General features: G+C 45.4%; 1 protein-coding gene across 1 annotated transcript in view; it reads right to left on the bottom strand.

Annotated features, from left to right (window-relative positions):
* KDR (kinase insert domain receptor) overlaps positions 1-25,327 on the bottom strand; it is a 30,918-nt gene extending 5,591 nt beyond the window's left edge. Inside the window, exons 1-26 of the mRNA XM_081998813.1 lie at positions 24,858-25,327; positions 23,478-23,568; positions 22,770-22,966; positions 21,484-21,608; positions 20,986-21,154; positions 19,606-19,745; positions 19,242-19,410; positions 17,742-17,853; positions 17,485-17,648; positions 16,490-16,646; positions 15,249-15,369; positions 14,552-14,660; positions 13,463-13,807; positions 12,370-12,516; positions 12,084-12,215; positions 10,296-10,402; positions 9,754-9,889; positions 9,378-9,482; positions 8,012-8,125; positions 6,717-6,805; positions 4,844-5,000; positions 3,368-3,468; positions 1,908-2,030; positions 1,651-1,762; positions 1,160-1,259; positions 938-1,043 (exon numbers count right to left, since the gene is read on the bottom strand). Of these exons, the coding sequence (XP_081854939.1) occupies positions 938-1,043; positions 1,160-1,259; positions 1,651-1,762; positions 1,908-2,030; positions 3,368-3,468; positions 4,844-5,000; positions 6,717-6,805; positions 8,012-8,125; positions 9,378-9,482; positions 9,754-9,889; positions 10,296-10,402; positions 12,084-12,215; positions 12,370-12,516; positions 13,463-13,807; positions 14,552-14,660; positions 15,249-15,369; positions 16,490-16,646; positions 17,485-17,648; positions 17,742-17,853; positions 19,242-19,410; positions 19,606-19,745; positions 20,986-21,154; positions 21,484-21,608; positions 22,770-22,966; positions 23,478-23,568; positions 24,858-25,203 (3,774 nt within the window). The 5' untranslated portion in view covers positions 25,204-25,327. The remainder of the gene's footprint in view (positions 1-937; positions 1,044-1,159; positions 1,260-1,650; positions 1,763-1,907; positions 2,031-3,367; positions 3,469-4,843; positions 5,001-6,716; positions 6,806-8,011; positions 8,126-9,377; positions 9,483-9,753; positions 9,890-10,295; positions 10,403-12,083; positions 12,216-12,369; positions 12,517-13,462; positions 13,808-14,551; positions 14,661-15,248; positions 15,370-16,489; positions 16,647-17,484; positions 17,649-17,741; positions 17,854-19,241; positions 19,411-19,605; positions 19,746-20,985; positions 21,155-21,483; positions 21,609-22,769; positions 22,967-23,477; positions 23,569-24,857) is intronic.
* Between the last annotated feature and the right edge of the window lie 335 nt (positions 25,328-25,662).

The raw sequence follows: 25,662 nt of genomic DNA, 5'->3' as shown, positions 1-25,662 counted from the left end.
CAAAAAGGGAAGTTTTCTGTCAGTACTTTGGCATCTAACTTGATGTGAATAAAAAGAATAACATTTTAAAAAATTTATTCCACTTGTTTACATTTCTGCTCTAAAGTATGAAGTGAAAAAAAGGATTACTCATCCTTCGATACTGCATACCTATTTATAGTCCCATAAGAAATAATTTTGTAGATTACCCCTTTCTCTAATTTTTTTGCATCTATCCCTTTTGGACTACAATATGACACGTGCTATTAGCTATTAGTTATCAGACAGTAAATCATGTTTGCCTTTTATAGTCACAGAAGACTACAGTTCATAACAGGAGACTCTAACTCGTTAGTAATCCAACCGTAATGGGTTATGGGCAAATATACATACAGTATGTCCTGAACATATGCGGAAACACTTTTTTTTACTGTGAGGGTGACTGAGCATTGGCACAGGTTGCCCAGGGAGCCTGTGGAGTTTCCATCCTTGGAGATATTAAAAAAACATCTGGACATGGTCCTGGGCAACCGGCTGTAGGCGCTGGAGGGTTTGGGGCCAATGACCTCCAGAGGTCCCTTCCAACCTCAGCCGGTCTATGATTCTCTGGTAATGAAAGATTCAAGCTGCTCTGCAGCAGAGCAGGGAGTTGAGCCTGTGCCACCAACTCCCCCACAAGACAGCTGAGTAACCACAGCGGTGGTGTCACGGGAGGCCCTTGCCAGCAGGGCAAGGTGGCTTTTGGTTACCACAACAGACCTCTGCGATCTTTCCCCTCCTAAGTCATTCTTCTCTGCAAGTCGCCCCGACTGCCGGTCAGTAACGGGAGCGGTGGAAGAAGCCCAGGCTCCCTGATGGCTCCAGCAGGTAGTACCTGGCTGTGCGATTTCGTGGTGGCTGGCAGGACAGGCAGGGTTCAGCTGGTCGTTTTAGCAACCAGAGAATACATTTTACGTACCTGACGGACATTGGCTTGCAGTAAGTTCCCCAGGTGCTCCACCAGCTCTGAAAAAGTCGGTCTCTGCTTAGGATCTCCATGCCAGCAATCCAGCATTGTTTGGTACCTAGAAGAACAAAGCCCATTAAAATATCAGCATAAAGAAAACAGCATCTACTGCTTGCTCAAGCACCTGCTATTATTGTGAAGTAAATGTGGGCAGCTGGAAGAAGAGTTTCTCACATTTCTGGTGTTGTATAGTCTGGCGCTCTCATTCTTGTCCCTTCTTTCAGTCTTCTGCAAAATTCCTCATCAATTTTCACTCCAGGGTACGGCGACGCGCCTAAAGTGAGAGCAATGGTAATTTTAATGCATTAGATTCTTAAATTCTGGGATTAATTTTCAAACAAATAATTTGCTATGGCCCAAGTTAATAAGGTAATTCAGTATATTTGGATGTGCAAACAATTTATATTTATGATGGCAACAGCAACTGATTGAGTAAATGAGGCACATAATCACATACTGGAATTGTATGAAGAAGCATTTCAAGTCGATGTTCCTACATTTGCATTTTTAAGGAAACTTAAGTATTTTATTTTGATGGAGAGAATAAACAGGAAATTTTCAAGAAGTAAAAAAAAATGCTAAAGAGGATCCAAGAACACTTTGACTGTTTTCTTCAGACTCCATTGTTTAAAATTTAAGATGGCTCAGTAAAATTAGTGACTCACCTAATGAAAATATTTCCCATAGCAGAACTCCAAAGGACCATACATCACTCTGAATGGTATATACTCTATCAAAAATGGTTTCTGGTGCCATCCATTTTAGGGGCAGTCTGGCCTGAAAGCATTTCCGTAAACAAAAAGGTATCACAATTTAGCAAAACACTGAGTTTCCACAAACCCATTTAAGGCAAAAAAAAAAAAAAAAAAGGGAGTCTTGACTTCATATTAATTCTCTCTCAAATAGAGAATCTGAAACTTACATCTCCTTTCCTGACGTAGTCTGGATCTTTGTAAATGTCTCGAGCCAAGCCAAAATCACAGATTTTGACCACGTTATTGTCTGACAAGAGGATATTACGAGCAGCCAGGTCCCTGTGGATGCACTGCAAAGAGAAGTAAACAACTTCATACGCTGCCTGTCGTCACAGCTCCGTCCACGGGGCTGATCTCTTTCACATATGTGCTCTCCTACCCTCAAAGGCCAGATAATCCTTAAAACCTTTTAAGAAAAGGAAACCTCAGCATCAACAGTTAGTGATTTTAAGTGCTTTTTTGATGGTCACAACTGATTTGGCTCAGGGAGACTTGTGTTCCCAAGTCCAAACATACATCTGTTTATCCACTATGCAGAGAGGGCTTTTGAAGTTAGCTAATTAATTATCCTAAGAAGCTGACACAAAACAGGTTCAGATCTGATTACCTTTAAATTTACTTAGGCTCACTGAAATCCCTGTACTCCACTCTATCCCTGAAAAACATACCATGCTAAAATGATGATTTGCTTCCAACACAAACTAATCTTGACTACAGATAGAAAAGTCTATGCCTTTACCTATGCAGAACGACAGCTTAGCCAACAATCCAAAGACTTCAAAACTCAAGCTTCAATAGCTTGAAGTAAAAAAGCCACGCTCTGAAAGTGGTTGCAGTCTAGTCTAGTATGGACTAGAAATTAAGATCCTGGAAAGATGTATTTTTACATATACACACCAACCAGGACGTATGAAACGTAGACAAATATCTGTTTTCAGAAAAGACTCTGAAGTCTGCTCTCGAACACCTAGCCTGCCCTTGAGAGCAGTGTTCTATTCCCCGCTTCTATTTCCTTTTCCCTTTTCTAAGTACTTTTTGTTCCCATACAACTGCAGGCAATTCCTCTCTCTTGCTGGAATTTACATCCTTTGAAACATGTACTACATGTATTTAGGATCAAACCACAGAAAAGCACTTATAGAAGGCCAAAATCCAGGTGAGTTGCTATTGACTGCTAGGGTGTCTTTGGCAAGAGACTCTCCAAAGAGTCATCCATGAAGTTTCCTAGGTGAGCATTAGCTCTCCTCACACTGCCCTTCCAATCCCACTGCACAAGTTACAGGCAACCTCCTCAGAGCAAACTCCTTTACTCTAGCTACGGCTACCAGGGATTTGTCCCTAATTCCTTTAATCGTCCTCATAAGTCAAGCCCCCTCCTCCAACTACTTAATCATTCTATGAATCGGTGACCCACAAACTTATACAGATGACTAACATTTGTGTCAATAAATGCATGAGCTGTTTCACTCTGTAGTATTAAGATTCGGGTATGTCTTGAGGCAAAAAGAAAAGTGTTGCGGATGACTGCTAGTCCAAAGATGAACATGCCGTTTCCTTCTATAGACCTACAGCACTATTTCCCACAGTCAAATAAATAACATGCCACTCTTCCTGAGAAGTTCCTTACTTTGCGTGAAGCCAAGAACTCCATTCCCCTCGCCACCTGGAAGCTATAACAGATGAGGTCCTCCATGGTCAAAGGGTTCTTGCAAAGGTCTTCAGGACCAGCTGCAAAGAATCAGATGACAGTCAAATATGTCCTTTGTCACTGATTTCACCCACAACTGCTTCTTAGGTAAATGCCCATCTTAACCTTACGCCACATTGAACTAGAAGAGCAATCTGAGCCCTTTTTTTTGCTGTACAATTATCACTAACAACCCATTTCACACAAAACTAGTCCTGTGCAAAAGAAACTTCGAGATGATGGGTTATACTCCAGGTCTCCTTGCTTATTTCCAGAGTACCCACCAGTGGAAAGATTTGCAAAACAATCTCAAAAGAAAAACAACCAAAACACAGCTCACAAGTTCCTAGGACAGGAAAGGCTTGCTGTGGTTTCAGCAGATGGATTTGGAAACCGATGAGAGGGAGGCCCCACCTAGTCCTTACAGGGGAAGAATATGCCATGGGGAGAAAGACTTGAGTTTGGCAAAAAGCTCCGCTAATTTAGGGTAGAATAAGCCTAACTTCATCCTCTAGTGACCTGGAGGAATTATGTACTCAAGTATCCAGCAAAGATACCTAGGCATTTAGTTCCTGATGAAATGAACAAATTGATGTTTTTGCTCAGCTCTTGATTTTAAGAAAAAAATTACCAAGAACTACAACACTGGTTGCTACAACCCTCACCTCAAGGCCTGCTTTAGGTCTACATGCTTTGCTACAACATCCCAGCTCAAAGGGTCAGTGGTTACACCAGAGAGGTCTGAAAAGGACCAGAATGGTGTGGAAATGCATAAAGTGCATGCCTGACATTACCTATTGGGATCACATTGAAACCGTAAGATCATCTTCCCTGTTAACATACTGACGCTTTTCTTTGCATTAAGATTTTTAGTAGAAGTCAATGTCGATGTACAGACAGTTGAGCTATGGCGTCCCTCCTGACCAGTCTGATCCCACCACTTGCTGAAATCAGCAGTCTCTGAAACATGTTGGGCAACACTGTGTGCTGTCTCTGCCAAAGGAGAACACGGCAAACACATCAGTGAAACCGCTGCAGAGGGTACGTATATCCAGGGGAGGCTTTGAATGAGCGGATAATTCAGGTTTCCTGTTCCTGACAGACCACCTGCGCAGAGGGAAGGCAAATCAACTCTGCTAAAAAGCAGTGAAGCAGATGGGATTTGATGATAACAGGCGGATCTCCAAAAGGCAGTGCACTAAAAATGCACCCGTTTCAGACAGGACATTACCTGGGATTGGGCTGAGGGGTTTGGGATGCTGAATTAGATGATCCATAGCTCGGGAACTTTGGTCATCTGGGAAATACCCTGCACACAGCTTTGAGGGAGCTTTGGAAATCGCTCCGTCCCCCATGCCCCTTATTGACCCCCTACCAATGACAGCCATTGCAGCACCAGGAGAAGACATATCATACCGTCCTCCTCTTCCACGTCACTCAGGGACCGCTCCTCCACAAAGCCGGAGCTTGCTGAGCTCTGGCTGCTCGTGATGCTGTCCAACCGTTGCTTCAGATCTGCGGAGATGTCACCAACGTAGTTCTCCTTCCCCTGACGAAACCTGGCACTTTTGTTCTAGAAATGGGAGGGGAGAGTGGGAGAAATCAGAAGCAGAAAGCGTGCCAGAAGCTTCCTTGGGAGAGGCAATGGCACTTCCCACGGTCTGTGCCACGGGCACCCCTGAAGGCAGGGAGGGCAGCCCAGCAGCGGCATGGCTTTCCGCTAGTCTCCAAGCCAGCTCTGGTTGGAGCTCCAGGCTGGCGTGGTGATAGCGCCAGCAAACCCCAACCCATGGCCACATGGGCTCACCGGCTTGAGCACCCCTTGCCACTCCACAGCACGGCTTCAGCCTGCTCCCACATCCTCCCAGCTTCCCCCCAGCACCATCTCCACACACTTCAGAAGAAATCCACACTCAGGAGCTGTCCTTCTCAGCCCCCTGGTGCCCACCACTTGTGAAGCACGCATGGATACTGCCGAACCCCCTCTCATATTCTCCAGCCTCTCCATACCACTATAGCTTTACCTCCTGCTGCTGCAAAGACCCTTCTGCTAAACGTCTACCTTGGCCAAAACCCTAGTGGCCCTCAAAATTTATCTCCTTCTTCCCCTAAGCCACCGAACACCTCTGGGGAGGATGCCAGCCCCAAAGGCTTTCTCCACCACGTTTCCATTTTCTCCTGCTTCAGTTTGGTGACTTTTCTCCCCTAGCAGGGCTGTTTTTTTCCGTTGATGATTCCCATCCCCACCGCTTGTGTAAGCAAGGGTCAGCACCCTTGTGAAACCCTGCCTCTTCCTTCAAGGCCTCTCAGATATTTGTTTATCCTTTCTACCTCACAAGAGGATGCAGCGAGTTGCCTTTGCCAACATAAAATAGTAAACAACGACTCCAAGGATAAAGAAAAATAACCCCCTGGAGAAGTGACAAGTTTGAAGAAGCTCTTATCTAAACAGGGCAACTGCAGGAAGGCTGAAGCTCAGGTCTACCAGCACGGCAGAGCACAGCCTGGGGGCCTCCTTCCCAGCTGTGGGTGAAAAAGAGTAGGGTCCCAAGCATGATGCCCAGTGCTGGGTACCCGCAGCCACGCTCTTCGTCCAGTGTTTGACCCTGAAGGGGATGGACCCTCCCAACCCTCTCCAGAAATCAGACCCCCTTTTGCAGAAATGAGTTTGAAAATGCCAACCTCCATCCTCCCCCTCATTTCAAACTGGGGGGCAAAGAGGGGGTGCTGCGATGGCAGCTCCCCTTTGCAAAGGGCTTGGGAGGTGAAAAGCTGAACGTAAACTCATGAGATAATCATTTTGTGTAATTGATGTAACAGAAAAAAAAAAGTATAGCCTGCTTCAGCAATGAGCCAAGGGGACAGTGGAAAGGATAATCACGTGGTAAAAGATACCTACGGATATCTGACGGATATATACATTAAGCAGGGAGTGTAGTTATTTAAGGTGGTCTGGAGCTCAAGTAAGAAAGGAAAAAAATTCAGGCTGATAATCAGAAAAAGCTTCCTGACAGATACGGCCAAGTGTAGAATAATCTGCCAAGGGAAATACTGGAAGCCCAGTTCCTTTGCACATTTTAAGCTAACAATAACAAACCAGCTACATTGCAGGGGCCAGGGGAAAGACTAGATGACCTCTGATGTCTTTGTCATCTCTCATTCCCATGAGAAGTACTAGATATTCGACATCCCCAGGGACTGCCACTACAGTCGGCGCTAGAAACAGAAATATCGTGTGTGGAAAAACCCCACCAAATCAAACATTATGCCGTTAACCTTGACTCCTTACCTTGTATGGGACAAATTCACTCCTCTTGCTCCGTAGGTAAGCTGATAGATTTCCAAACTTGCAATATTCCACGATCACCATGAGTGGTCCTATGTAACACATAAAGCCATTCCTTAGAAAGACCATTTATATCCCACCTTATCTCACAGCATAATTTGTGGCTAGAAATACATACATTTCAAAAAGCATTCTACTACCCAGAAGTTTTTAAAAATACCAGTAATTTAAAAAAAAAATCTAATCAAATCAGGGAAATTATTCCTTTTCTGCTCTATAAGGAAGGAAAAGAAAGCACATGCTTTTGAAAATCACAAGCCTAATTTTTATGTGAAAACGCGTAGTAATGTGCTTATACTTAAAGTGCCAATAACTGTCCATGCTAATGGACATTGTAAGGATGCGACATACATATTTGAGTGAACTTCAGCAGAATTAACCACTCATCTGCAATAAAATACACACACAGTTATCCATGCATGTTTGTGCAGGCAGTTTAAGTCCCAAAAACTTAAAACAGGAATCTTGGTTTCAGACACAGATGCCTTAATGTATAGTCCAAATGTGTTATTTCATGATCAAATTGCTTCATATGGGCATATGCTACAACGATAAATTTCCATCCTAGGTTCCAGATACTGGCCGTACTGGAATAAATAAGGAAAAAAAAATTATGGATTATGTTTCCCTCAACTACTGCACTTCTGTCATGGAACTTTAATAATTAAATTCTGATCCCACAGTAAGCCAACAAGTCAGCTTCCCTGAAAAATTATTACTGACTGACTTTACACTGAATTTCTTCCAAATTAGCGTGCAGTGCTGGATTTCTTAAACGAAACATCTGTCCCTGATTATAAAATAAAATAGGTTCATCCACCCAGAGCTGGACTCCAAATTGCAACCCCCCTCCCACACACACACAGAGGCACCCACAGCCCATCCAAAGCCAGGGAGGGAAGTCACAACTTGCAGTTGCCCTGTAGCCGGTGACAAGAACAAGACCAATTCATGAAATCTGGTACTAGACTCAGACCCAAAGTCTGTTACACGTTGAGTGTCCACTATAAAAGCGGATCTGAGGTACAGAAAAGCAAAGTGACAGAACCACAAAGGGATGGAGCTGGATATAGCACTCAGGGCTTCTGAGCTCTTATCCCACCTCTGGACCTGCTCATTCTTACCAGATTTTTATTTTTTTTAAAAGACGACAATTTCTCCCAACCCTTAATTTTTCTGCAGCAGAAGTGGCAGAAACAGGGTTTTCATTAGCACCTTCCCACTGAGAAATTACTCACCTCCTGGCTTTGTGCAGGCTCCAAGTAAATTGACAACGTTGAGATGATGGCCAATATGAATGAGGATCTTCAGCTCCGACATAAGTGCTCTGTGCTCACTATGGGTTGCACCCTCTGCAGAGGTAAAACAACACAGATCAGGAGCATCACAGACAGAGAAGTTTTCCCCTCCTCTGCATTACCTTCTGTTATTTTTCCAGCCCATCTCATGAGAAGTCTTGTTTGTTGGTAGCCTGGGTCAGCTATGCTGCAGGACACTGATGAAAGCTAACACATGCATGCCAGGGTTGGTTTTGCTTTGCTTTTAAACATTTTCCAAAGTTCACCATGGGAAGTACATCAGAACAGGGACAGAAACAATCCAGATTAGCAAACATCTTTTTTCCTACAGACCTTTTGAGCAGTTTGTGCTCTCCTGTTTGACGCTCCCAGCCAAGAAGAGCTGGAAACATTGTCCCATAGCTGTTGCTGGGGTCCATGCTAAGGGCCCAACGGGTCCACGGGCTGGGGGAGATAGGGCCAGGGCCAAACATGCCTGACCCTGCAGCCTCATCAAAAGCCTGGAGGCATGACTGGTGTCCTCACCCCACAGGGACAGAAGGGGAAGAGGAAAGAGCTGAAGAAGTGGGGGCAAAGGAGGCAGCTGTCTGGAGCTCCTGCTCTGCCAGAGCACTGGGAAGCTGGAGAGGCAGGGCTTCCTAATTTTTATTGCCATTACTGCATGCTCATCCCATTGCAACGAGGGTGCCACAGGTCTTGCCTGTGCTTGCGACGGCTCAGACCGGACTGACAGACGTCCCCCAGCTTTTCCACCCTTCGTTCAGTACACCACAGGGTGGGATACTGCCCGCAGCTACGGGCAGCCCCATTTTCCTGCCCCAGCTACATTCTCCTCAGGAACAGTGTGTCTGGGAACCGCAGCTTCCAATTTGCTTGTGGCAAAGGCGAGGCACTATAATATGATTTAAAGTGAGGAGAAAGCTGTTCAAAACTACTACTCATTTTGGAGCGTGCCTAAGCCATTGCCTGGGACTTGCAGAAAGCTCCCTAGTGGGCTGTATAAGGCAAACACGGACACACGTGCAAATTGCTTGCAGGAGCAAGTTTATATTCTGAACCAGAGTAGATCATATTCTGAACCAGAGTAGATCTATGAAGTGGTGGCTAAGAAACCATGCATTGCTCCAGGTATCGATGAGGTAAATGCATGTACTTTCCCTAATCATTGCTTCATGACACCAACTGTTAAGCTAAACTTGTATACACCGTACAAACATTTTGATGTTTTTTTCTATCTGACGGTTATAGTATTGGCAATTAACCCTATACTGTGTATTCAAGGTGAGGTTTTAGTCATCATTTTTACCTTTAAGCATTTTGACTGCCACTGTTTTGCAGGTAGCCGTTTTGTCGATCCCGAATGCGTCCGCTTCTATGACCTGGCCAAAAGCTCCACGCCCAAGAGGTTTACCTTGAAGTGAGAAAGTGAATATATTCCAGTTTATTTGCCTGGCACAGCGGGCAAAAGATGCAGAATAAAAAGCAACTCTAAACCGAATTTATGTTTCGGAAATTAACAGCGGGCTGATAATGGGGAGAGGATGCATTATATCCTATGGGACCAGAAAGCCCACCCAGGGGTCTTGCACCAGGGCAGCCCCGAGGCAAGCCAGGACCTGAAACACCCCCCAGCACCAGGCTGGCTGCAGCGTCACTAAATGGCTCATGCAATGAAGACACACCTAGCTTTAGCCGGTCTCTGGGAAACTCCCACTTGCTGGCATCATATGGGAGCCGTTCGCAGTGCTCGTCTATAGGGACTTCATCAGGATCCATGATGATTGACAAGTAGCCAGTCTTCATGTCCCCTCCATTGGCCTGGAAAATGGTATTAGTTGTAGTTGCACAGATTTTTTGCTGGCGATGTGCAGGCAAAGTGCCATTTTCTCACTTTGTAGTGTTCCGCTATTTCCCAGAAATGCCAAGCTACCATTTCCCTACACCATGTCATTTTGAGTGTGATCATCGTTAATTACTTGCACTTTTTTTTTTTGTTTAATAAGCAAAACCAGCTGAAACATTTTTTATCTTGTGAGGGCCTGTTCAATTAAAAACAAATTTCTGTGCCCCCAGTTCCAGGCAAGAATGTTATGGCACGGAAAGAAAAAATGTGTCTGTTGATTTAAGAACAATGGAAAGAAACAACACAAAAGGCCTCAAGTCAGCTCTCATTTGTCATGCAAGACCAGTGCTGATAGGACAGTACGAGAATTTTTTTCATTACCCGCTTAACGGTCCGGAGGATGATTACAAGAAGCAACCAGAAGAACATGGCAATCACTGCAGTGCCAACGAGGATAATGAGCTCCAGATTTGTTTTCTCTTCAGCGCCTGGGAAGAAATAAATGAATATCTGAGTGATAGTTGGAAGCATATTGGTTTTGTTCATTCATTAAAGGAGAGAATGAAGGTCCTTGTTCTGAAGGTTCGTTTTAAAAGTGCAACATGGAGCGAGGAAACGAAAGCAAAACAAAACAAAAAGGTTGGATTTTTATGTTGGAATATTATGCTTCGTTTCGTGCTGTTTTACACACCACACAATTCCTTAGCATCAATTTTGTTCCAAGGACAGTATCTGCACCATTGGCAAATAATAAAAAGTAAAATCCTACATTTTAGAAAGAAATCATTGTTTTGGATACTCAGAATGAATGACTCTTTCTCCAGAAAGAAAAAAAAAAAAAACATATAGTAAATAAAGTGCTGTGAGAATGACCCAGAGAACAATCTCTCTCTTGTCTCTTTACATGCTTCAGCTGGGGCATGAAAAAATGTGGTTCTACAACAACACATGAAAATAAGGACTTATTTACAACATCCCTTTTCCAGTAAAATAGTCCCCAGCAGATACCACTTGAACGCCTATTAGTGTGCAGGAGCAGCTCCCTCCTTCAGCTCCCGTTCGCCACATCATGCTCCTGTACTTCATCCCTCGCACCATACAGATTTTCCTACACGGTAACACACGCCATTGCATGACCCTGATGAGCTGCACTGTAAATTTCTTGGAGTGAAACAGTATGTCCTATACAGATTTCCAACTTTCACAGATATGCCCCAACCATATTTACCCCATCAGCTGAAACCTGCATTGATGTCAGCTGCAGATAATTTCCACCCCACATAAACACATTGCCAAACATCTTAATATCTGAATGGGACCTATAAGAATAACAGAATACTGCTTCAGTTACCTTAATGGAACAGACGAGACAATCACCCTGACTTATAAGACAGAGGTTTGTGAAGGATTCAGTGACTAATTTTTGCAAACATACTAATATGAAGGGCAAGGAGCTTTTAGTACGAGGCTTCTCATTGCAAAGTCTGAACTCTTGGCGGGAAGTCCATCATGGTTCCAGCTACTCGGACTAAATCCTTCTCTTGTTAGGATTAATTGTTTATTATTGTGAGTGGCATTTCGGTGTGCCACAATAGGACTAGAACAAATGAGAGACAGGTCTCACAAACGCTACTTTCAGAGCTTGGTGGACTAAGGCTGGAGTCCCCTAATCCAAAACCACTACCTGTTTCTATCCCTGAAATGGGATGGCAATCACAACAGACTGCACAAAGTCTTCACTCTTTTTCTTAGATGCTTGTGACAGCAATGATGTAGTTTAAAAAGTTGTAACTGTTAAAAACCCACAGTATGACAATTACATTACCAAGACAATAGACATGCCCCAGGGTACCTGCAGGTTTGGGTAGGTTCTGTTGCACAGGTTTGCAGGCAGTATAGACTGGCAGAGATTTCTTTGCAATCACAAGTAAGACAGGTTCACCTTTTGCTCAAAAGCAATAAACAACACTGTGGAGAAGAAAGCGTCAGCCTGAACAGTTGGGATTACAACGGCTATGACAGCACCCAGCTGGAGCGTGACAGGAATGGTCAGGACTTTTTGCAAACCTCACAGTGTATTTTCAGATCTTCGATCGGGACAGCCGGTAGATTTTCCTTTCAGTGCTCATAATGATCTCATGCACAATCTGGGAAGAAGCTGACACTAACCTTCCACTGAAAAAAAAGCCACTGCTTTTCTGCATCCAAGGACGTTGCAGGCAAGGCAGGTGTATAGCCCTCCATCTTCTTTCCTCACTCGACGAATGGTTAGTGTTTTGTTTCCATCTTTCAAAACAATACCTGAAAAAAATCATGACACTTAGTTCTGCTATTTTTATGCCAGTTTGTCTTAAAAATTCAAAATGAAACCTTTCTTAGTGAAAATTAGCAGTGAGACCTATGAAAGAAAGCCCTTAAAGCGATAGAAAATTTGTAGCAAAGGAGCAATCCTCACCTGAATCTTCAACAAGCGTTTCATTATTTTTAAACCACATGATGTTTGGAGGAGGAATGCCATTTGCTGTGCATGACACTTCTATGGTTTCACCAATGTTTGTTGTTTGATTTTCCAGATTTCCTATGAGTGTGGGTGCCATGGGCTCTGTTGGTTCGAAAATAAGGCGAAATTACTGACCATTTAAGAAAACATCCATTCTTGCAGTAATAGCACTTGAGGACATTCTACACGTTTGGCCTAGTAACAAAAGCTCAAATCCTTTTGTAACACCAACAGTCACAGCATTCATGTTAAGATCATAGTTAAACTTCCACATGACATGAAAAAATTATAATAGCCAAGAACATTTTAACAGTATTGATGTAACCTGCTTTAGATAGTTTAATTTCTAACTGCTCAGGCTGCTGCGGGAAGAGGCAATAGGTGAGAAATTTGCTTCCCTCACATTTCTATTTCCAGGGTCATTATGAGAAGTCTGATGCAGCCGGTCCATCAAATGTCCATTCAGGACAGCCCATGAACACGTGTAAGTATTTTCCTGAATCTGCCTAATCAGCCTAGACATCTAGGTCCCAAAGCAAAGTCATCACTATTTGTGTGAAAAGCTGATTATCAGCTTGCATTGCTTGCGCCTGAATACCAGCATCACTTCATGACAGTTTTAAATTATAGACAATACTTCAAACCCAAGATTCGGTGACACAAAAGCAGTAGCATTAACGCCACGAACACACACATGCATGTACATCTAGAGGGAAAACCGTGTTTTGAAAAGTAAAACTGAGAAGTTATTGGGCTAAACACGTGCCATTAGTTGTGCAAAAGCCAAACTAATCTCCTCGCCCAGCCCAGTGGCTCGGTCAGGCTTCCTCACTGGTACTGTCCCTGCTGCCCAGACAAGCCCGAGAGCTGCACTCCGCAGCCGTGAGCATGTACAACTGGTGATCCCTGTATTTACAACAAATGGTCTAAATCTATTTAACAAATTGAGTGTACCATTAGGGCAACACATGCAAGACCTGAAGATACCAAAACCTGACACTACTGCAGTTATTTGCTCCCATTTTGGTTCACAGCAAGAGATCTGTACCTTGCACAGTGAGGTGCTTCACCAGGCAGTGCTGTGTTTTAGCCTTTTTGTCCTGAGCAATGCAAACATAGTCCCCTCCATCCTGGAGGGAGATGTTCCGGAGGATGAGCTCTAAGGTGACATTTTCACCATTGGTATTTGAAACTGTTGCATTCAGCTTCTGGAGAGCATTGAGGTTCTTGCAAACGGGCATGGGCAGCCCTCCAAAGGGAGTCTGCGAAGCGCGAGCGCTGAGTTTGTACCATGATAGCTTCTCAAAGGTGAATTTGTCTGCTGTGCATTGCAAGGACATGTTATCTTTCTCTGTGAGCTGATTCCGAGGCTGAAGATTAATTTCAAGACCCCCTGCAAGTTTAAAAAAAAAAAAAAAATTCCTATTAGGTTGCACAATATGTTGCCAACAGTAACTTGAAAGAGCCATTTTACAAATATAGCCTTATCCTCATCTTGGATGGTTGTAAATAAGAAAACAAAACACTGAAAAATCAGTCGATCATTTATGTAAAGAGTACAACCTCATTAAAAACAACACATTTAAAATGGATCAAAGGCAGGCCTGTGTAATGAATATAGTTCCTCTTACTGTAGAAACGTGGCAACATAAGACAATTCCTAGCTTTATCTTATAGTTCATTTTTAGATTTGGATTAAAATATTATTTCAGCATGTGAATATGGGGACTGGTTTTCAAGAAGACAGCAGCTCTTTGCCACTGTTTTTGAAAATGTTAGTCTTAGCTTCTACAGTACCTCTTTACTCATTTTGTGACACCACCATAACTTCTCTGTCGCTCCTTTAAGTGACTGCAAAAGCCCAATAGCAATCACTCTGGAGACAACAGTGCCCATTTTGCATCGTTTTCACGGAACTGCCACTCCACTGATGCCAGCAGAACTAATCGCTTGGCTGAAGTTAGGTGGTGACTTTAAAGGCTGCATTAGGAAAACCTTAGGAAAACCTAAAACCCTGAAGAATGAAAGGATTTTATAAAGGACAGGAATCAGACAACAACGTTGAAGCACTTATCACCAGTGAAACAGACAAAATAACGTTAATTTAATATGGCTGTCCTCAACAGGGTATACTTACTGGTCACATGAAATGAGATGACTCTCTCGCTTGACCCAGCTCTGTTCGTAGCCATACACCTGTACAACGCAGATACGTTCGCTGCTTGAATCACGAGGGTGCTCACAGTCTACAAAAGAACAAGCGAGAATTTCACACCACGTCAGTGAGCCCGATCACCTCAGCAGCTCAGCAAAGTGCCCTGCAGGTATCTGCACAACCAAAAATCCCTCCACAGCACAAATCCACAGCACAGCAGGAGCACAGTTCCCTCCTGACGTTTGCATTTTTTTCCTTAGGTCTGTAACAAGCAGGCAAAAGAAAACAAGACAAAGCAACCTGCCAGAAGGCAGACTTCAGTATATGTGTTAATAAATGCTGCACCCACAGCTTTTTCTGCTCTTCAGTCTCTCCAGCTTCTCCCTATTACAGTTAATTGGCAAGATTAACTCACCTAACTTCAGACCACTAACAGGTAAGCACTGAAATCTAAGGAAGGTATGTTCCTCAGTGGAGACTCATTTAAGGTCACCGTCTAAAGGACTTGGAAGTGTCTACCTCTGCCTATTGTCTTCAGCAGAAGCTTGCATGACTAGCTGCGAGTAGATCCCCAAGTTTAGTGTTAGGTGAAAAGAGTCTCATCTCTAGTGATATATCTCCAGATATGTGGACTGCTGAGCTAATCATCCCCAATCAACAGAAAAGAAAACCTGCTCACCTTTGTTTTCCCGGCAATAGTAACAACTCGGTGCTTAATTTCGACCTGATTCCCACCCTTTCTCTCCGAGATCACTTTCCATTTCCTGCATGCATATGGATTGGCTCCTGAGCGAACTTTCCTGATATAAGTAGAGACATATGCATTAGATAAGACGAATATTCACCCTTCAAGAGAGCGGTTTTGTGTTCTCTTTATAATATGCAGATATTTATCTACAAATCAGATGCACCACTGGCCACAGCCTGCATCTGGGAGGGAAGAGTAAGTTTCTGGAAAAATGTCTATCAAATTGTACCCTATAACCTTCTAAGACCTTTGTGCTCTGTAAAATAAGAAACCCCCATGCTGAAAGGTGAATTTCCTAATTAATCTGCCTGTGTCAGCTCAATCAGGATGCTTGGAGGGAAGCAGCTATTCTGGGAACAAACCTCCATTCATAAATGGATGATTCAAGTTAATTTAGTTCAAAGGAAGACAGAGAGACATAGAAATCAGTGAACTCCCTACAAGAATTTCTTGAGGACAGTAGCCATTGTGTAGGAAGCAACAAGGCACCAAAGGAAGAAACTAGTGGAAATCATTTTAAAAACAACAACAGGAAAGAAGAATGCCTTTTTTTTTTGGCCTTTTTTTTTTTTTTTAAAGGAAATCTGGGCTTATGGCAGGCCCAGATAAGGGAAGCTGCGTGAATCTCAGTCAGGCACTCTCTCTATCATTCCCCAACATCAATCAGTGCACTTCCTCAGAGATACACTTTCACACAGATAAAAAGCACCGTCACACTCAGCACTTGAGTGTAAGAAAAAAAAAAAAAACAACAAACCCAACACCAAGACCTGTAATTAGCATAAGCAGCAAGTTTCCTCTGTCTGCGATGGAGCTTTGGGCCTGCAGCCCACGGGGAGATCCGAGGGGAGGGCACGCAGATAGCTGCGTCTGAAGCCCCGTGCAAGCCAAGATGCCCTACGAGAAGGCACGAGGGCAGCACGCAGGCGCTGCTGGCTCCCCGCTGCAGGTGGCCCTTGTCCCTGCGTCTCACCGCCGCCGAGGATGACCTCGGCACAGCCTGCCCGCAACGATCTGCCTGTTAAGTACAACAATCTTTTCTTCGTCAGCCATTGGGTTTGCGCTCGGTAACGAGCCCGGACAAGGGACGCACACAAAAAAAAACCCCTCCGACCCAAACGACCCTCAAGAGCTACACAAGCCACAGAAGATGGCAAGGGCTTAGCACTCACTGGGGGCTGAAAGTGCACTCCTCCTCCAGCTGCCAGTGCCAGAGGACGGCGGCGGGCGGCGGGACGGCGTAGACGGTGCAGGTGAGCGCCTGCGTTGAGCCGTACTTGTAGGAGTCGACGGGGGCCAGCAGCGCGTTCTCGCCGATCTGGGGGGGCACTGGAGGAGAGAGCCGCCGGTTACGCCCCCGCTAACGGCTCCCCAGTGGCACCGGCTACACGTGTTAGACCCACGGTGGCTAATTCACGCTGTGCCCCACATCGGAATGCAACACGGAGCACCTCCAAGGAATAAGGACGTGTTGGGAAGAGGTGAACGCGCCCAACACCTCGAGGATCAGGTCCTCAAGACACAATGTTTAGTGTCTCCTGCAAAATCGCCCTTCATTACCCCTCGATTCAAAATGCAGCCCTCGAACTCTCACCACCACCCCCCGCCATTACATGCGTATTATTCCCCAGCCCTGATCCCACCGCATGTAGCCTCGCCGCCCTTTCCAAGACCTGCCGTCTTCAAAGCATGGGGGCTAGGCTGTTTCCTGGGGAGCAGAGAGGAGGAAGAAGAGGAGGAGGAGGAGGAGGAAGGTTGCACAAGGCAGGGCAGAAGAGGAGGGACAGGCAGAGTGGGGCAGGAAGGATGGGCGAGGCGGGACAGGGCCAGGATGGAGCAGGGTGGGGGAGCACTCTGGCAGCACGGCCAGCAAAGAAGGCAGGAAAAGAGCAGGATGCAGAAGCAAAGAAATAATATACTGAAAACAAAAAACACACACAAAGTATCATCACAACAACATCACCAGAAGCCTGCAGCCTCCTGACCAGCACATCCTGGAGCCAGGAGAGACAAGCCACCTCTGCCCTCCCAGGGCTCAGGTTCAAGTGCTCTCCTCCCGGCCACCGCCCCCACCTAAATCTTCATAGTTCTGGGATGAATTTAATCCTAAGAATGGTAATACACCACATCCACACATGAAAGAAAGGTATCCCTGTAGGCCACTTACCGTTCACAAGCAGAGTGAATGTATGCCTCTTCTGCATCTTGTTGGAAGGGTTTGTAAGGACAAGGGTGTAATTCCCAGCGTCCTTCTCAGTTGCTTCAGCGATCACTAATGTGTAGCCAACTTTAACTGTATGATTTGCATTGATGGCTTTTCCGTTTTTATACCTGAACAAAATATAGAGCGCTTTGAATACTTCAAACATTTACCTTGACTCAGAATAGCTCTATTTTTCAAACACATTGTGTCCTGATTCTTACCATTTTGCCTCCGGTGGAGGATATCCTTTAAACTTGACGGGAATTTTGACTGTGTCGCCTAACCTTGTCTCAACCACATTCTCCATTCTCTCCAGGTGAATAAAAGGACTTTCTGCAAAAGATTAAATTAAATTCTCTTTCCACATGGACAAAAGTGTAAGCGGTCTCCGTTTGGGTTAGCACTTAACAGCAGGTGACAAATAGAGGCCAGTGACAGGACGCCACTGGTAAAGCACAGTTGGCTCCAAACTGGAGAGAGCTGGTGGGCTCTGGACCCACCATGAAAACCTAGTCCTTTCCCTTGCACAGAGGAGCAGGCCAGTTCTCCCACTGGGGAGCTCTGGAAAGCAGAGACAAGACTCAACTCTCAGGACGGCATGCCAACTGTCAGACCTATATACATATATATATATAAATAAATAAATATCATAAAACTGGCTTGATCTACTCATTCCAAGAAATAATAGTATTCAAAACTACAATGTGATAAAGTTAGATATGTTCAGCCTCTTCTCAAGTATGTATTTGAACCGTTGCAGTCACAGAATACTTTGAAATTATTTACATTACTTGTTATAAGTTATAAACTTGCATTCAGACTAAGAGAGCGATTAGGCTTTTGGCTAAGATTTAGGATGGTATCAACTTAGTATCTGGTACACTCACTTATAGCACATGATCTGGTTTTGGCTCCTGAAGAGAAATAGAAAGAACCCAGGAGAAAATTGAGTCTATCTTGAATCACTGTGCCCCATAATAAGTTTGAATGATAAAAAAACCAGAAAAAGAGCCATGAATATTCAGGCCCCTGAAATCAGGCCTCAGGAAAACCAGCCTCCTTGAAAATATAAACCCCTTTGTCAGTGATAAAAATGGGCCATTCTCATGCTGGCAATTTTTTTCTAGAAGTAAGCCAGTGGAGCCACTGGGGCTGTGCCCAAGAGGGGCCTGAGAAAAGGCTGTAGGATGTGGCCTCGTACTTATCTATGCACTTAGCCAAAGTTGTTTCCTTTGCATCATTTCCGTATGGCCAAAACTCCATTTGATCATCTATTCAAAATGTAAAAGCTGAAAGTTTTATTTTCCTAGCTTCATTCATGCCGACCCAGACTCTTGTCCCACAGAGCCACGAGAATCTAGCGGGAGTTCACCTGGAGTGAGAACAGACAACCCTTATACAAAGTCATCTACGCAAATTCAGCTTTACGGGACCTCAAGGAGGTCAACACAGAAGAGGAACAGAGGCTTACCTCAGTTTATTTTACTGCCCATTTTCCTATGGGATTCTACAGCTCTCAGTAACATACAGGATTGTTTAAAATCTTATCATTAGCTAAGCTTGTGGTATAAAAATAATCATATATTGGGTGCAAGAGAAATACTGTAGCTGCAGTTTGTTTCTTTTCTGTCATTTGATTCATCTCTGAGATGCCTTCTGCATCCCAGTAGTCAATCCCAAATCTGAAGCAACCAAGAAAACTGAAATGGAGGATGCCATACCATGGATAATGAAGTAACTGCTGTTTTTCATGTTCATACGGCCACTGGATGCTGCGCAAGTATATCGACCTTTGTCACTTAAGGACACGCTGTCGATGGTAAGGGTGCTTACAAACTTCTTTACTTCTCCTGCTGTGGTTTTTAAATCCCTTATGGTTGCACGTTTTTCCTGTAACAGATAAAAGACAGAGGTGTGTGGGAATTTCATTGTTATTCCTCCTGTTACACTTTCCACACCTGTGCATACTAGTAATTTCTTTGTATATTATCATCTGCTTTGTCACTGTTATAAAGAGGGGAGTGACATTATAACTAAATTGAATTTTGTTGTGATGTTGGCAGCTGTAAGTTATTACGGATTTACCTTGATGGAAGGGTAATCCCATTTAAAATCAATTCCTACATTCAGCTCCGTTCTTACGGTGCAATTGAGAACAAGTTTTTCTCCCACTGCCAGCTCGACTTGGTAGTGCGGGTTCATCGTCAGGTCATAAATTCGGTATCCTGGAGGAAGAAAAAAGCACACACAAAACATGGGGGTAAGAAGAGGTTTCTTTACAGCGCTCGGCACCAAATTTCCCAGGCAAATTCACCAAAACTCCCACCAAAAGCCCAGCGACAAAGAGGCCCCGCGATGCCCCCGGGCAGCATGATGACGGGCGTACAAAGGAGCCTGGAGGGAAGGGATACGCCTGCTCTCAGCATTTCCCATCTGAGAGCCGCGTCAGACACGGCGCAGCGGGATGTAGGCACTTGATCAGAGCCCCCCCGGTGGTGGGAGCAGGCAGGAGATGGTGACCCACACAGTTCCTCTGCGTTAAGACACCTTCTTCTTACCCTTGTGAGACCTGAAACTAAAGGAGATACATCCCCACTCCGAGCAATAAGTGGGAACTTAATCAAGAATGACAATATGGCATTGCTGAAATTATCCCAAGTTTACTTTCTGCAATAAAAATACTTTAAATATTCCAAACCAGAATATTCTGAATGGAGCAATTCTGAATTTGCTCCAAATCAGAGTGAAGACTGATGAATTTGGTGGAGAAGCAAGAGCCTGCTGCACAGATTAAAGGATGGAGGGCTGCTGAGTCTTCCTGCCAAGCAAGGCGAGACTGCCTTGGTGCCAAGCGGCCACTTGAAGCGGCCGTTGTGTCCTCAGAGTCAAAAGAGGAGTATCTGCAGTTTCGGCTCAGGCTTGAGCCTCCACAGAATCATGATGTTATTTCTGGGTTTTGATGAACAACTGACAAAATATACCAGGACAGCGTAAAACCCTGTCAGAGTCAGGACACAGGTCTGAAGGAGACAAGACAACCTAGCTCTTAGTGCGACCTTCAGATCCCCCATTCCCTTGGTACCCCCTCAGAGCAATTCCCCCCCATCTGCTGCTGAAGGATGCCTGCCTCTAGTTCCCTTCCACTATGACTTGGATCTCAGATAAGTAAATAAACTACAGAATAGAGTGATTTTTGGAAAAAGGCTTGCCTTGTCAGGGAAAAAAATAAAAATCCCTGGCATCTATGTAACGCTAAAAATAGAAGCACTTATCCCAATGATCAACGAGAAAGAACACAATACATTGCATTTAAAAGAAAAGTAATATATATCACAACATCCATTTTGCATTAGCTGCATTGTCAGTATTGAATAACCTAGAGTCCAACCAAATGTAATTGGTTCAGTATGTTGTAGCGAGCAAAATAACATTGGCTATAGAGAGAAAAAAAACACTTTGGCTTACCTACAACTGCGACTATGTATATCACAGACTGATAGCTTTCATCATCTATTTTAGCTTCACAGAAGACCATGCCCGCATAGTTGATTAAATGACTGGGTATAGTGAAGCCTTTTTTATTATTCCACGAAATTGATTTACCATCAGGAACAAATATCTTTTCTGGATATTTCTGTTTGAAATATTGATAAAATACATAGTCAGATTTCAAAAATCAAACAACGCTGAATTTTCAAGTGCAACATTTTCTGTAACCGCAGGGTCCCAGTTTTAACATCCTAGCTCAGGCAATCTCCCTTTCGTAGGCCATCACACCGCATTTTGAGAGCCCAGGATCATGGACAAGTATGGTTACAGCACTCACCTTGTAATCACAGGCTGTAAAATTCCCAAGGATGGAAAGAAGTTTTTAAGAATCATATCTATACTTCAGGCAATGTATTTATGTCACAGTGATTTCAACTAACTCTTATAATAATAACGGGGGGGCTTTTTCCTTACCGCATGTAGAGATACATTGAGATTTGATACGGTTCCAAGGCACGGCACTACCACAGTTTTATTCTTAGTGATGTATACAATGCCAAGCTGATCACTAACTGAAGTCACAAATGGAGATCTGTAATCTAGAAGAATATTCAATTGGTAAATGGATATTATTGGTCACATGCTTACAGAGGAAACTTTTCCAATTTTGTTCTTTCCCTGTCTATTTCTTCTCAAATCAGTTCTTTTCTATGTGGTAAAACACTTAAACGATGAGACTAAATAGTGGGCACATGTTTTTACAGACCTCCTCCTTAATTTTACAATTTCACTATTCTCAAAACAGCTATAGGCAGCAGCGCGCACTTTGGAGAATAGCTTCCTGCCACCGCAGCCTTTGTGCCGACAAAAATCTGGTTTACTCTAGCGTGACTTTCCTTGCAGAAGTATTACAGGAAATATCAGTTAAAAGTAGTGACATGCTACATTGGCTCCCCCAATGGCAGCATCCTTTTCAAAGTCAGACCAAAAAAACCCGTAAGTTTGTGACCTCATAAAACAAGCTAACCTGTGTACATAATAACATCCCATTTTTCAAAATGGTAACTATATGTTAACAATAAAAAGGAAACAGGGCGCACCAGAAAAGGGGTATCAAGCCATCAGTGCAAAAAGGCAGGGCAGATGCCTCAACGAATGTCCTTACTGAAGCTGAGTGTGTAACTGCAGATGCTTTGCAGCATCTGCGATGCTCACCTGCATTCCTGTGAATACAACTGACAGCCTGAGTTTGAAAACCTAGCTCTTAACGCCTAAATAGATTTTACCGTTGCAGTCAGCAGAAGTATGGATGTTTATGTTTTGGGTTTCTTTTTTTAATGGTATCAGATAGTACAAATTGTAAAAGGGATCAGATCTGTCACTTTTAATAAATATACAATCTCTGTAATCTTCCCTCGTATGAAACTCCTGCCGAGGTCAGTAATAGCTCTGCATTCATGGGGGCAGGCTCAGGGCGCAGTGGAGGCATGTATGCCAAGTTCTGGGTGGAGGAGAATAGCAGACCAAGTACTGCATATGATAGGTCAGTTAAAAATTACAGGTACAAAGGCTTTTCTATTGATGGCAACTAGCATACTGGCATGACTCAACATGAAAACAAGAAAAATAACAGTTTCACATGATCAAAAATTCTAGGAGTAAGAAATTTTAATGTCAAAACCATTTTGAGATACTTGAGATACTCCTCTTTTCTCTTGAGGCTAGGGGAAGAGCCACCTCAGAACTGTGTAAGCACTTACCTTGAACGTAGACATAAATGGTTGTAGCTGCTTGGTTGTCCCTGTAAAGGCACCTGTAGTCCCCTGTGTCATTGCCGATGACTTTGAGGAGAGTAAGTGTCTTGCAGTAGGGGCCATCGCTGCAGTCTGTCACAGAGATACGCTTCTCAGCACTGCTCTGGTTGCTTGGCCAGGACCACTCCAGTGGTCTCTGACCGCTGGGAAAGAAATGTTACAGGAGCATGAGCGTGCGATGAGTGCCAGTACTGATGCCAAAGTGGCAAACCCCAGCCCCCCTACTCTCTATGGCTATGGAGAGGAACAGACTTCATCCCATCACATGGAGCATCAAGCCACATAGGATTAATTCACATAAATCGACCCACCATTAATACCTACAAGGAAGCTACCTGAGATATATGTTCTGTGGAATCTAAGTGACACAGCACCCAAAAAGGAGAGTCCAGAGCCTGGCTCACCAGCGCGCTCCAGGAGGACTTGGTTGACGCTTCCGCCTCCCAGACACCTTGCGCTCCCCAGCTCTCCCTTCTGCGACCCTTTAAGATCGTTTCTACAGTCTGCCAGGGAAAAGCGAGGCAGGGGGCACAAAGGGAGCGGGGAGCAACAGGAGCGATGACGGGATAGAGACCGAATCACCTGCGGTTCTGTACAAAAACTCCCTGCATAAATCACTCCCATGAAAATCATGCTGGACAGATTTGCCCTTACCTGCAAGTAATATTGAGAGTGTCATTTGCAGTTATTGTGAGGACATCTTTTTGGATGCTAAGGGTTGGCTGATCCAGAGAAACAAATAAACCTGCGAAAAAATGGATAAAACCTCTCCAATCAATGCAATAAACAAAGTAAATGCTACTCAATCAGAAAAGCCTCATATACAGCGATATGCAGTATGCTTTAAGCGGATACTTTCACATCACCTACTTAGCAGTGAAGGGTAAATAATGACTTTTCACACATCCCAGAAAGTTCAAAAACTCTGTCATAACAGGAAGCAAAGGCAGATGGTCAGGAGCTAGCTGCAGAGCACTACAATTCAGCCAGCCAGGGTGGAGTTCCTGTTTTCTTGCGTTGCCAACTTCAAGGTCTAACAAGAGGATGTGGAACATTGAAACGAAGTGAACCTTCATCTGATGATCTCACTCCCTGGGGAAAGCGATTACCAAATTTTCTTATAATAAATTGAATATACTTATGTTCTTCGAGACCACTGATCAATGAATTATGTGAAGAAACTATTTTATACCACTCGTCACAAATTTGAGATCCCATGAATTTATTTTATCCCGTGATTTTTCTAAGGATATCTCCTTAATTCCTCCTCAAAAGTTAGGCAAAATTCTGTTTCTACCAGACTTTATTCGCACAAGGGGCTGCATTGCGGCCACCCCCAGCCACCTGCATGCATGATGGCTGAGCTCTGGGTGACAGTGTTTGCTCTGAGGCTACAGCCTGGCCTGCATAACATTTGCGAGGACCACAGGGAGAGATTTCCAGCCCGCCCTTGGCTGCTCCCATCACTGTCAGGAATCCCACCTCACCAGGGCGAGCCAGCAGCCTCGACCAGGACAGCTCAGCCAGCTACAACGGGTGACAAGAAAGCGAGGCCAGACCGGGACCTTCCCTATTTCCCTAGTATTTCCCCGCACTTTGATCACTGGCAACCCGAGCAGGTTCTTTGCTGATGACGGGTTTCCCGCATTTGGCTCCAGGGACATTTTGCTCTTGGAAATGACGGCTGACGCTGGAGCCAAGCAAGCGGGACACTGTGCCATGGCAGGCAGCCCTCTCCGATGGGCCAGCACTGGCCAGCTGGACAGGAGCGGGCAGGAAGACAGGAGAAGAGAGAGGACGGGACAGGAGAGAACAGGAGAGGAGAGAGAACAGCAAGCCCGCAGCGCTGGGCGCCCCATCCCGCCCCGGGGCTCTCGCTGCCTCACCCTCTCTACCAGCCCTGACAACCCCACGGGAAACCCGCACCCGCGCCGTTCCCGGCACCCGATCATCCCCGCACGGCCTCTCCTCGGGGCCCCGTGGAGCTCCCCGACAGGCCGGACCCGGGGCACCCGGGGCTCCCCGACAGCTTACCGGGAGCCAGGCACAGCAGGACCGCCAGCAGCCGCGCCGCACCGGCCTCCATCCCGCGGCCGCCGGGCGCTGCGGGGCGGGAAGCGAACCCTCTGCCCGACGGTGCCGTCGGGGCGGCAGCCGAGCCGAGCCGCGCCGAGCCGAGCCGAGCCGTGCCGAGCCGAGCCGAGCCGAGCCGAGCCGCGCCGCGCCGCGCCGCGCCGAGCCGAGCCGAGCCGAGCCGAGCCGAGCCGAGCCGAGCCGAGCCGAGCCGAGCCGCGCCGCACGGCGGGGATGCGGGACCCGGGCAAGCAGCACCGCCCCTCTTGTCCCAGGGGGCGGGGCTTGTTCCCCGGGCCCCGCCCATCCCGCCGCGGCCCCGCCCCAGGGCTCCGCCGGGGCTGGCTGGCCGGCCGTCAGGACGCACGTGCACCGCTGCCGGCCTCTTCGTTGCACGTGTTTGGGGTTCCTTAAAATCCCCCCCAACAGAAATGACCGTCAAAGACCAGCCCCACGGGGCACATGCGGCGAGACGCAGCCATCTTCCCGCTGGCAGCAACTTCATCCAAGCGGGTTTTCGGTGTCGGGCGGTTATGGGTGCTGAGTTCCTAACATGGGAGTCCCCGAATCATGTAGCATGTACCCCCCAGCCTAACTGGCCGCAGCACCTCTAACGGGATCCAACAGCTGCCTGCGAGAGTCACCCTTCCCACCCTCTCTGCGGGATGCTACCCGGTGGCGGTAACCATTCCCCTCTCACTCCACAGGTTTGTGTGTTTTGTGGGTTTTTTTTTTTTTCCAAAAATGACCCCCCAACTAGTTAATG

The sequence above is a fragment of the Phaethon aethereus genome (assembly GCF_964289735.1).
Source record: "Phaethon aethereus genome assembly, chromosome: 4".
NCBI classification, from domain to species: Eukaryota; Metazoa; Chordata; class Aves; order Phaethontiformes; family Phaethontidae; genus Phaethon; species Phaethon aethereus.
Note: the sequence above shows the minus strand (reverse complement) of the source record. Positions and strands in the feature narration are given on the sequence as shown.